General features: G+C 45.7%; 1 protein-coding gene across 3 annotated transcripts in view; it reads left to right on the top strand.

The window, feature by feature from the left end:
• Nucleotides 1–11,559, top strand: part of LOC118408349 (ubiquitin carboxyl-terminal hydrolase 7-like) — a 29,328-nt gene that overhangs the window by 12,353 nt on the left and 5,416 nt on the right. Inside the window, exons 3-11 of one of the 3 annotated variants that reach the window (XM_035809052.1) lie at nt 3,599–3,715; nt 6,198–6,416; nt 6,672–6,814; nt 7,396–7,454; nt 7,568–7,655; nt 8,128–8,912; nt 9,343–9,482; nt 10,305–10,519; nt 10,780–11,406. In XM_035809052.1, the coding sequence (XP_035664945.1) occupies nt 6,203–6,416; nt 6,672–6,814; nt 7,396–7,454; nt 7,568–7,655; nt 8,128–8,912; nt 9,343–9,482; nt 10,305–10,519; nt 10,780–11,406 (2,271 nt within the window). In that variant the 5' untranslated portion in view covers nt 3,599–3,715; nt 6,198–6,202. Of the gene's footprint in view, nt 1–3,598; nt 3,716–4,695; nt 4,863–4,943; nt 5,263–6,197; nt 6,417–6,671; nt 6,815–7,395; nt 7,455–7,567; nt 7,656–8,127; nt 8,913–9,342; nt 9,483–10,304; nt 10,520–10,779; nt 11,407–11,559 lie in introns of those variants that run through there. The other 2 variants (XM_035809054.1, XM_035809053.1) reach the window with 2 other exon arrangements.

Raw genomic sequence — 11,559 nt, 5'->3', positions numbered from 1 at the left:
CCAACAGGTAGGAGGGCTATAAGTCTCGGCCAGGGGGAGCGAGCTTTAAATTACGAGGAGGCATGACCCTGATGCCTTCGAACAAATGGCATCAGGGTCATGTCTCCTCGTAATTTAGAGCTCGCTGACAACTCGGCGGAGCTAAATTCTTCATTTGTAAACGGGGCTTAAGGAAGGTGACAAACACTAAGATGTCAGCTAGATTCAAACACATGGTTACGTAGAAAGAACTTGTTATCCACTTAGACATGACCGTTCTGATCGGTTGTTTTTTGTTGACAGAGCATCGCAGGTCAGCAGACATTAGCCAAATTGTAATATCCAGTTAGACATTTCACCATCATTTATATATTTTACCAGGGTAAAATCACACTCAGTCTACAGCCTGCTTTTCAGGTACCCTTGACACATACTTGAACATAAAAATACAACATAATACTATTAATAGGGACCTGCCCATAATAACTTAGGAAAAAGGTAGCAATGTAAGTCTTGCTAACTACTAATTATTATCTCCATTATCTCCATGAAAAATGGAGATATAGTTTTGAGTGTGTCTGTGTGTGTGTGTGTGTCTGTGTGTCCGGATTTTGTAGTGAGCATAACTCAAGAACCTCTGGACGGATTACGATGATATTTGGTTTGTGGGTAGGTGTTGGGAAGACAAAGGTCAAGGTCAATTTTGGGCCCCCTGGTATGTGACCTTGGTACTGCAGCAGAAATTCATTTTTTGGATCTTTTGAACTGGATGTGCTATGGTCTTGCTTTTTGGATGGCAGATAGCTTGTGACATAAGGGATATCTGGTGTATATTTGGTTCCCCTAGCAGGTTGCTCTGGAACTGCAGGGGCATTTTTGTCAAAATCTTCTAAGGACGATAACTGAAGAAGGGAATGACAAATTTACATGATATTTGGTATGTAGGTAGCTTAGACAGAGATGTACATCATGAAATGCGAATTATGCAAACTGGCACTTAATTTGCATATTTAATGAGGAAAATCTGTATTTGCAGTGTTTCCTTTACAGAACTCAGATACGTGCAATATATGTAGTTTGGGGCAGGTGGAACATTATCAGATACCTAATATGCAAATAAGTCATTAATTTGCATAATTAATGCAAAAGTGCCATAATTTATCGATGTGGTAAATGCTTGGACAATCAACATTGTAACCAGCGTAGGTTACTTACAGGTGTACATTACTATTAGCATAGATTATGCAAATGTGGAAGTCATTTACATAATCAGACTATTTCATGGAGATATGAGGTCTACGAACTCTTGTTCAGTCCGTTTTTAAAAGCTGTTACAGTTGTCTTTTATTGCTGTTCATTCAATACTGTAGGGCCCTAGCCTGGGTATCATACAGATAGTAGTTCGCTCCTATGTTCGCTTCTGCTATCTGTCTGGAGACTTGCGCATTCAAACCTTTTGGTGGTAACGTCAGTTAATAAGCGAAGTAAGGAATGGGTTCTAGAGCACTCGTTCGATGACAACAGCCCAGTGCCCGCATGCGCAAGGGGATGCAGGGTTTTCCGGTGTCAGTGGAACACCAGTTCGAACGAGCGCTTGAACCCATTCCATAATTCGCTCACGAGTAGGGACCAATCAGCGCCTGCTTCCGAAATTTGGACGATTCCAGACGTTAAGATGGTCCGCGTTCCCAGACGGAAACACAGAGAAGCGACTGTATATAGTGTACAATGAATGTCAGAGCTAGAAGCGACTGTTTATAGTATATAATGAACGCCGGAGCAAACTACTTTCCGGATGGTACCCAGGCTAGTAGGGCCCTGGAACTGTAGACTACCTCTGAAGGACTGCACCTGTGCCTTTGGTATTATGAACATCACAGTTTTGATTGGTTGTTTCTTGTGTCCAGAGCATCGTAGATCAGCAGACATTGGGCGAATTGCAATATCCAGTAGTTACTGTTCTAATTGGTTGTTTTATGTTTTTAGAGCATCGCAGATCAGCAGACATTGGGCGAATTGTGATATCCAGTTAGACGTTACCGTTCTGATTGGTTGTTTTTTGTTTCCAGAGCAACGTAGATCAGCAGACATTGGGCGAATTGCGATATCCAGTTAGACGTTACCGTTCTGATTGGTTGTATTTTGTTGACAGAGCATCGTAGATCAGCAGACATTGGGCGAATTGCGATATCCGGTTACTGAAAGAGACATGACCGTTCTGATTGGTTATTTTTTGTTTTTAGAGCATCGCAGATCAGCAGACATTGGGCGAATTGCGATATCCAGTTACTGAGTTAAACATGACCGTTCTGATTGGTTGTTTTATGTTTGCAGAGCATCGCAGATCAGCAGACATTGGGCAAATTGCGATATCCAGTTAGACGTTACCGTTCTGATTGTTTGTTTTATGTTTCCAGAGCAACGTAGATCAGCAGACATTGGGCGAATTGTGATATCCAGTTAGACGTTACCGTTCTGATTGTTTGTTTTATGTTTCCAGAGCAACGTAGATCAGCAGACATTGGGCGAATTGCGATATCCAGTTAGACGTTACCGTTCTGATTGGTTGTATTTTGTTGACAGAGCATCGTAGATCAGCAGACATTGGGCGAATTGCGATATCCGGTTACTGAAAGAGACATGACCGTTCTGATTGGTTATTTTTTGTTTTTAGAGCATCGCAGATCAGCAGACATTGGGCGAATTGCGATATCCAGTTACTGAGTTAAACATGACCGTTCTGATTGGTTGTTACAGAGCATCGCAGATCATCAGACATTGGGCGAATGGCGATATCCGGTTACTGAGTGAGACATGACCGTTCTGATTGGTTGTTTTATGTTTGCAGAGCATCGTAGATCAGCAGACATTGGGCGAATTGCAATATCCGGTTAGACGTTACCGTTCTGATTGGTTGTATTTTGTTGACAGAGCAACGTAGATCAGCAGACATTGGGCGAATTGTGATATCCAGTTAGACGTTACCGTTCTGATTGTTTGTTTTTTGTTTCCAGAGCAACGTAGATCAGCAGACATTGGGCGAATTGCGATATCCAGTTAGACGTTACCGTTCTGATTGGTTATTTTTTGTTTTTAGGGCATCGTAGATCAGCAGACATTGGGCGAATTGCGATATCCAGTTAGACGTTACCGTTCTGATTGGTTGTTTTGTGTTTGCAGAGCATCGTAGATCAGCAGACATTGGGCGAATTGCGATATCCGGTTACTGAGTGAGACATGACCGTTCTGATTGGTTGTTTTGTGTTTGCAGAGCATCGTAGATCAGCAGACATTGGGCGAATGGCGATATCCGGTTACTGATTGAAACATGACCGTTCTGATTGGTTGTTTTATGTTTGCAGAGCATCCCAGATCAGCAGACATTGGGCGAATTGCGATATCCAGTTAGACGTTACCGTTCTGATTGTTTGTTTTTTGTTTCCAGAGCATCGCAGATCAGCAGACATTGGGCGAATTGCGATATCCGGTTACTGAGTGAGACATGACCGTTCTGATTGGTTGTTTTATGTTCGCAGAGTAACGTAGATCAGCAGACATTGGGCGAATTGCGATATCCAGTTAGACGTTACCGTTCTGATTGTTTGTTTTTTGTTTCCAGAGCATCGTAGATCAGCAGACATTGGGCGAATTGCGAGCAAGCACGTGAAGGTGGCGGTGACCGACAGGCCATCGTCCCGCAGCAAGGGAGAGCCCAACAACAACCGCAACAACTCCGGTACGTAAGACATGGGTTCTAATCCCGTTAGCTTAGACTTGAGTATAAGGGAGAGCCCAACAACAACCGCAACAACTCCGGTATGTAGGGCATGGGTTCTAATCCCGTTAGCTTAGACTTGAGTATAAGGGAGAGCCCAACAACAACCGCAACAACTCTGGTACGTAAGACATGGGTTCTAATCCCGTTAGCTTAGACTAGGGTACAAGGGAGAGCCCAACAACAACCGCAACAACTCCGGTACGTAAGACATGGGTTCTAATCCCGTTAGCTTAGACTTGAGTATAAGGGAGAGCCCAACAACAACCGCAACAACTCCGGTACGTAGGCATGGGTTCTAATCCCGTTAGCTTAGACTTGAGTATAAGGGAGAGCCCAACAACAACCGCAACAACTCCGGTACGTAGGACATGGGTTCTAATCCCGTTAGCTTAGACTAGGGTACAAGGGAGAGCCCAACAACAACCGCAACAACTCCGGTACGTAGGGCATGGGTTCTAATCCCGTTAGCTTAGACTTGAGTATAAGGGAGAGCCCAACAACAACCGCAACAACTCAGGTACGTAGGACATGGGTTCTAATCCCGTTAGCTTAGACTAGGGTACAAGGGAGAGCCCAACAACAACCGCAACAACTCCGGTACGTAGGCATGGGTTCTAATCCCGTTAGCTTAGACTAGGGTACAAGGGAGAGCCCAACAACAACCGCAACAACTCCGGTACGTGGGTTCTAATCCCGTTAGCTTAGACTAGGGTACAAGGGAGAGCCCAACAACAACCGCAACAACTCCTGTACGTAAGACATGGGTTCTAATCCCGTTAGCTTAGACTAGGGTACAAGGGAGAGCCCAACAACAACCGCAACAACTCCTGTACGTAAGACATGGGTTCTAATCCCGCTAGCTTAGACTGGGGTACAAGGGAGAGCCCAACAACAACCGCAACAACTCCGGTACGTAGGACATGGGTTCTAATCCCAACAACTCCGGTACGTAAGACATGGGTTCTAATCCCGTTAGCTTAGACTAGGGTACAAGGGAGAGCCCAACAACAACCGCAACAACTCCGGTACGTAAGACATGGGTTCTAATCCCGTTAGCTTAGACTAGGGTACAAGGGAGAGCCCAACAACAACCGCAACAACTCTGGTACGTAGGACATGGGTTCTAATCCCGTTAGCTTAGACTAGGGTACAAGGGAGAGCCCAACAACAACCGCAACAACTCCGGTACGTAGGACATGGGTTCTAATCCCGTTAGCTTAGACTAGGGTACAAGGGAGAGCCCAACAACAACCGCAACAACTCCGGTACGTAAGACATGGGTTCTAATCCCGTTAGCTTAGACTAGGGTACAAGGGAGAGCCCAACAACAACCGCAACAACTCCGGTACGTAAGACATGGGTTCTAATCCCGTTAGCTTAGACTTGGGTACAAGGGAGAGCCCAACAACAACCGCAACAACTCCGGTACGTACGGCATGGGTTCCAATCCCGTTAGCTTAGACTAGGGTACAAGGGAGAGCCCAACAACAACCGCAACAACTCCGGTACGTCCGGACTCCATTGTTGGTTAAATGCTATGAATAAAGATGAGTTTAACTCTGTGCAGGTGGATTGTTGGGGCACCATGACTAATCGATCCACCAACCTCCTCCTCCTAACACTGTCCTCCGCCGCTCTCATACATTTTGTAGCTTCAGCTAGGCCCAGTCCAGTCCATTCTTTTATGTTGTCTTCCCACCTTTTCCTCTTTCACCTTCCTGGCACTGTCTCTTGTAGTAGTAGTTTTTGCAAGTCATGCCTTAGGTTGAGTCCGTTCCATTGTTTCATGTTGTCTTCCCACTTTTTCATCTGTTTTCCCCTCTTCTGGCTTCCTGCCACTGTCCCATGTAGTTCTGTAGTAGTTCTTGCAAGCATATTCTATTGTAATAGATATTTGATAATACATCGCAGAAGATCGGGGGAGAAGGGGTGCATGCTTTATTTACTTTCTCCATTTACGTTTCAGCCTCCCAAATTTGTTTGGAACAAACCTGGGATGCGCACTTTGATTGAGAAAATACGGTAGTAGTTTTTGCAGGCATATTATAACGCAGGGCTCTAGCCAGCGCCCGTTTTTCCGTCAATTGACGGAAATGTGCTGCGTCTGACGGAAAAATTTTAAAACCAATCCGTCAGCCTTGACGGACAAAAATCCTTGGTGGAAGCTACAGGCGGCTTGGGGACGCTGTCCACGGCCGCAAAAGCCACACACTGTTTGTTTTGCTATTGTTATGATTGTTGACAATGTGTGTCGGTGTCCTTTTGCATAAGATAATCTCTTTAAAAAACCCGTTTTTCAAGGTCTCCGTTCAGCCTTTCTAACTCCCGGAATAGTGTTTTCGCGACAATGGGAATTGGCTGACGGAAAAAAAAATCGAGCTGGCTAGAGCCCTGTTATAACGTGATAGATATTTTATGTTACATGTACATCTAATTTCAGGTGGCATGGCTGAGACCGACTCCACGCCCGACATGCTTGTCAGCGGTGACTCCAACCCCAACGCGACGGAGGGCCCGCCAGAGAAGCGCCCCTGCAACGAGGTCGAACACATGGACACGGACACGCCCCCGCCGCCCCCGAAAAACGATTCCCCGCCAACGCCGAAAGCAGCAGGCGACATGGAGGCAGATCGGAACACAAACACCACCAATGTTAACGGTAATCACCTAGGTCTTTTTTTTTACTTTTGGGCCTCTTAGTGGTTTATCTTGGTACTGCAGCCCCCCGAAAAACGATTCCCCGCCAACATTGAAAGCAGCGGGCCAAAATATTCAACTCTGACCTGTCTGACGGCACCTTTGCCCCTCCGGAATTCCCATTTTTACTGGAAACTCTCTAAAACTCTCGCGCCGTCCACATGTGGTGGATTTTGATAAACAAACAACCAAGTAAACATCTCCCTCCCCTGCCCAGGTGAGGTGCTGGTGGAGGAACTGATGGAGGAAGAAGACGAGTCTCGAGCCGAGGCGACCTTCCGCTTCACCGTGGAGAACTTCAGCAAGGTCAAGGAGACGCAGCTGAGTCCGCCCGTCTTCATCCGCAACCTCCCGTGGAAGGTAACTATCGGTCCAGTGTTCTAGCCAGCCTTAAATATTTTTCCATCCCCTGGATTTTGTACGAAAATCCTGTTGAGTGCCAGAGGCTTCCATGCAAGGGTCCAAGGGGGTCTGGGAAAATTTGGCAATCGAAGACCCTCTGAAATTTTACGCCAGCATTTTGATGGGTAAATTTTGCTGTTTGAGTTTATGATATCATATATGACTGAGTGTACAGTTTTTAAATTTCTTAATGATGTCTGTTTCAGTCATACATTGGAATCACTATAGAAAATTGGATGTGTCTACTGTATGACAGAGCTTTGTGAGGGTGATACAGCAAACAATGAGTGGGAGCTGGTGGTTGGAAATAATGGAAATTAGCTGCAATGTTATTTTGTGTTCAATAAACCTTTCATTTATTCCAGATCATGGCCATGTCGCAGCCAAACAGCAAGTATTGTGTACCTTGATGTATTACCTTCCTAAACCATGGCGATGCCGCGGCACAACCCAAACGCGGAGCGGCCCAACAACAAGAGCCTGGGGTTCTTCCTGCAGTGCAACGCAGACTCATTCACTCATTCCTTCCTTCCTTCCAGATTATGGCCATGCCTCGGCACAACCCGAACGCAGAGCGGCCCAACAACAAGAGCCTGGGGTTCTTCCTGCAGTGCAACGCAGACTCATTCACTCATTCCTTCCTTCCTTCCAGATTATGGCCATGCCTCGGCACAACCCGAACGCAGAGCGCCCCAACAACAAGAGCCTGGGGTTCTTTCTGCAGTGCAACGCAGACTCCGACAGTTCTTGGTCCTGCAGCGCGTCCGCAGAACTGCGGCTCATACCGCAGAAGGATGGGGTATGGATCTGTTTGTTTTCTATTTATTCATGTATCTGTATAGCCATTGTAACCACCTGTATTCGTGTAGCCAGTATAACTGCCTGTATCTGTATAGCCAGTGGAACAACATGTATTTGTATAGCTGTTAACTGCCCTTTGGTGTAACACACCAGCTTCTGTATTATGTATAGTTGATAGAACCGTCTTCGATATTCGATATAACACCAGCTTTGCAGGCAAGCGGTGCGGCAGCAGCTGGTTATATTACACTGAACATCCTGCTACACCTAACCATTGCATATTAGTAACTAGTTGTAAGTTATCTAGTATGGTTGCCCCAACTTTACATGTACTGTACTGTAATGACCATCCTGGGTTGACAACACTGGTACTTGAAGGCATGTACTTTTCTGATCTAGTATTAGAATTGACACTATATCATTTTATTGATAGTTAAGGGAAAAGTAAATAATTTTTTTTCTCTTTTCAGGTTGAGACGTTTAACCGTAAGATCCAGCACATCTTCTATAGCAAGGAGAATGACTGGGGCTTCGCTCACTTCATGCCGTGGCACGAGGTCGGCGACCCCGCGAAGGGGTTCATCAAGGATGACCGGATTCTTCTCGAAGTTTACGTGAACGCGGACGCGCCGCACGGCGTGGCCTGGGACTCTAAGAAGCACACGGGCTACGTGGGTCTGAAAAACCAGGGCGCCACCTGTTACATGAACTCGTTACTGCAGACTCTCTTCTTCACAAACCAGCTGCGCAAGGCCGTGTACCAGATGCCCACGGAGAGCGACGACCAGTCGAAGAGCGTCGCGCTCGCCCTACAGAGGATATTCTACGAGCTTCAGCACAACGATAAACCCGTGGGAACTAAGAAGCTGACGAAGTCGTTCCGCTGGGAAACTCTCGACTCCTTCATGCAGCATGACGTACAGGAGCTTTGCCGCGTGTTGCTAGACAACATGGAGAGCAAGATGCGGGGAACATGTGTCGAAGGGACCATCCCGCGGCTTCTGGAGGGAAAAATGATCTCCTTTATCAAATGCAAACACATAGACTACATGTCGTCGCGCACTGAGCCCTTCTACGACATCCAGCTCAACATCAAGGGCAAGAAGAACTTGTACGAATCATTCCAGGACTATATCGCCACGGAAACAATGGACGGGGAGAATAAGTACGACGCGGGAAAGTTCGGGTTGCAGGAGGCGGAGAAGGGCGTGATTTTCCAGAGTTTCCCGCCGGTTCTTCACCTGCACCTCATGAGGTTTGTTGTTTTAGGACTAGAGCTGTGTACCGATACAGTATCGGTACAATCAATTAGGTACAGGTCCAAAATACTGGAACCCTTGTGTACCGGGTGCTGGACCCGTATCTTACTAGTGCAAACTAGACAGGATAACAGGTCAGTCCTGCCACAGATATGTGCTTGTTAGAATGGACAGAAATTCCCCCCGTCTGTTCCAAAATCTGAACTCCACGTGAAATTGATGACAATGTAGATTTTTAAGCTTAGAATGACAGGTTGAAACATGAACCCCAAACAAATAAGTGGGACGGAAAAAAATTAAAGCTGGAGACATCCTGGATATATCGTAAAAACTATGCAATTTATGACTGTGATATGCTATGCTATCATAAGGATCTAATAAACCATTTATTCCTTCATTTGTTTATTCATTTATTCCTTCCTTCAGGTTTCAGTACGACCCGAACACCGACACCAACATCAAGATCAACGACCGCTGCGAGTTCCACGAGCGGATCAACCTGGACAAGTTCGTCCAGAACCCTGACACAAAGGATCCAGCTGTGTACATCCTCCATGCAGTCTTAGGTAAGGCCTGAGAAAAAATATATTGTGTTTCCTGTTTCCCAACCGTTTTTCTTGGGTAAACCTACCCGACTCTAGCCTTTTTTGGGGGGAGGGGGGGGTTCGGCAGTGGGGTCACAATTAGTTTCCAGGTAGAATTTTTATTCAGTCTGCTTCCTATTGAAGGATCAACCTGGACAAGTTTGTCCAGAACCCAGACACGAAAGTCTTCATCCTTAGGTAATGACAAGGATGATTTTATTAAAACTCAACTAATTTTGGTGAGTGTGATTAACACTTTATTGATTACCTAAAGAGACATATTGGAAAAGGTGTGGAAATTTCATATCACAAATGCAAAGTGCATACACAGGACACCTGCTGATCAGCCTGGCTTGTGAACTATTTGTGTTTATCAAATAAAAAGTTAATTTGCAAGTTCATGCCCAGAGGCTAATTGCAAGTATGGTGGAATCTTAGGATACATACATGTTACAATGAACAATGATAAACATTATTGGGAAAAAAATAATGATAATAAGGTAATACTTAGACATGTGATTGTCAGAGCAATTCAGGGCCCTTGTGATGCTTCAGTCACGTTTCCAAACCAGTGCCCGGTTGGAATGTTTGCGGAAACAAAAAATAAAAGTGTTTATCAAGGAACATAGTACACAAATGTAATTATGCCCATATTTTTTGTCTCTTATATGATACAGTTTGTTCCCGAAAGCTGTCTGGCCAGGCCTCGGTTTGGAAATGTGAATGTAGCATAACCTGTGCAACTACTGAACTCAATAAAACCATTATTATTATTAACCTTATTATTTTTATTATCATTATTAGTGCACAGTGGGGACAACCACGGTGGCCACTATGTCGTCTACTTGAACCCACGCGGCGATGGGAAGTGGTGCAAGTTCGATGATGATGTGGTCTCGCGCTGCACGAAAGCCGAGGCGATCGACCACAACTTTGGCGGCTTCGATGACGACATTTCCATCAGACACTGCACGAACGCCTACATGTTGGTGTACGTACGGGAGAGCTGCAAGGATGAGGTACTGTTTGTTTGTTTTCACAACAAGAAATTACATGATACATAAACAGGTGCAGGAGGAGCATTATATACTAGCTTACACTTAGACCTCCTTCATGCTAAACAAAATTGATTATAATCAATAAATAATGAAGGAAATAATACATCGAATGTGATAAGGATACATAAGGACAATCAATTAATGCTTTGAATCCCGGACAACCTGATCGAGAGACTAATTGATAAAGTAGAATTGTGACACATTTGTATTTTCCGTTTTAGGTCCTGTGTCCTGTCAACGAGATCGACATCCCGGACAACCTGATTGAGAGACTCGCCGAGGAGAAGAAATACGAGCTGCAGCGCCGGAAGGAGCGTAGCGAGGCGCACCTGTACATGCCCGTGCACGTCGTCACGGAAGACCAGTTCTGTGGTCACCAAGGCAACGACATGTTCGACATGGAACACGTTCACTACAGGACTTTTAAGGTTCTCCGCGAGATGAAGCTCGGGCCCTTCATGGAGATGTTGGCCGGGTCTATGGGTTATCCGGTGGAGCAAATCCGCCCTTGGCCGTTCCAGCAACGTAGCAACTGTACCTTCCGCCCCACCATGATTGACATTGAGAACGACCTTGAGAAGAGCGTGGTGGTGCTGGCGGAGAACGACCCGCCCTGGTACGTGTTCCTTGAGTGTGTTGAGCCGGACTCGGACGTGAAGTCCCTCCCGCCCTTCGACAAGGACTCGGACGTGATGCTGTTTCTGAAGATGTACGACCCGAAGGCTAAGATGATCTGCTACGCGGGACATGTGTATGTTCCCATCAGCACCCGGGTGGAGGAACTCATCCCCATCATGAATCGCCGGGCGGGGTTCCGTAGCGACACAGACCTCATCATGTTCGAAGAGGTAAACAACCCGAATGTAGCAATAACATCTGGAGGGAAGCAAAAATGTTAAGGCGATACCTTGGAATTCTTGTTGAATTTATTTTTATTTATGTATTATTTCCCATTGTTTTTGTACAAAACCCTACCATGAAATCTTTGGCTCAACCCTCCT

Source organism: Branchiostoma floridae, unplaced genomic scaffold (assembly GCF_000003815.2).
Source record: "Branchiostoma floridae strain S238N-H82 unplaced genomic scaffold, Bfl_VNyyK Sc7u5tJ_1578, whole genome shotgun sequence".
Classification (NCBI taxonomy): Eukaryota; Metazoa; Chordata; class Leptocardii; order Amphioxiformes; family Branchiostomatidae; genus Branchiostoma; species Branchiostoma floridae.
This window is presented reverse-complemented; position numbering and strand designations above follow the sequence as displayed.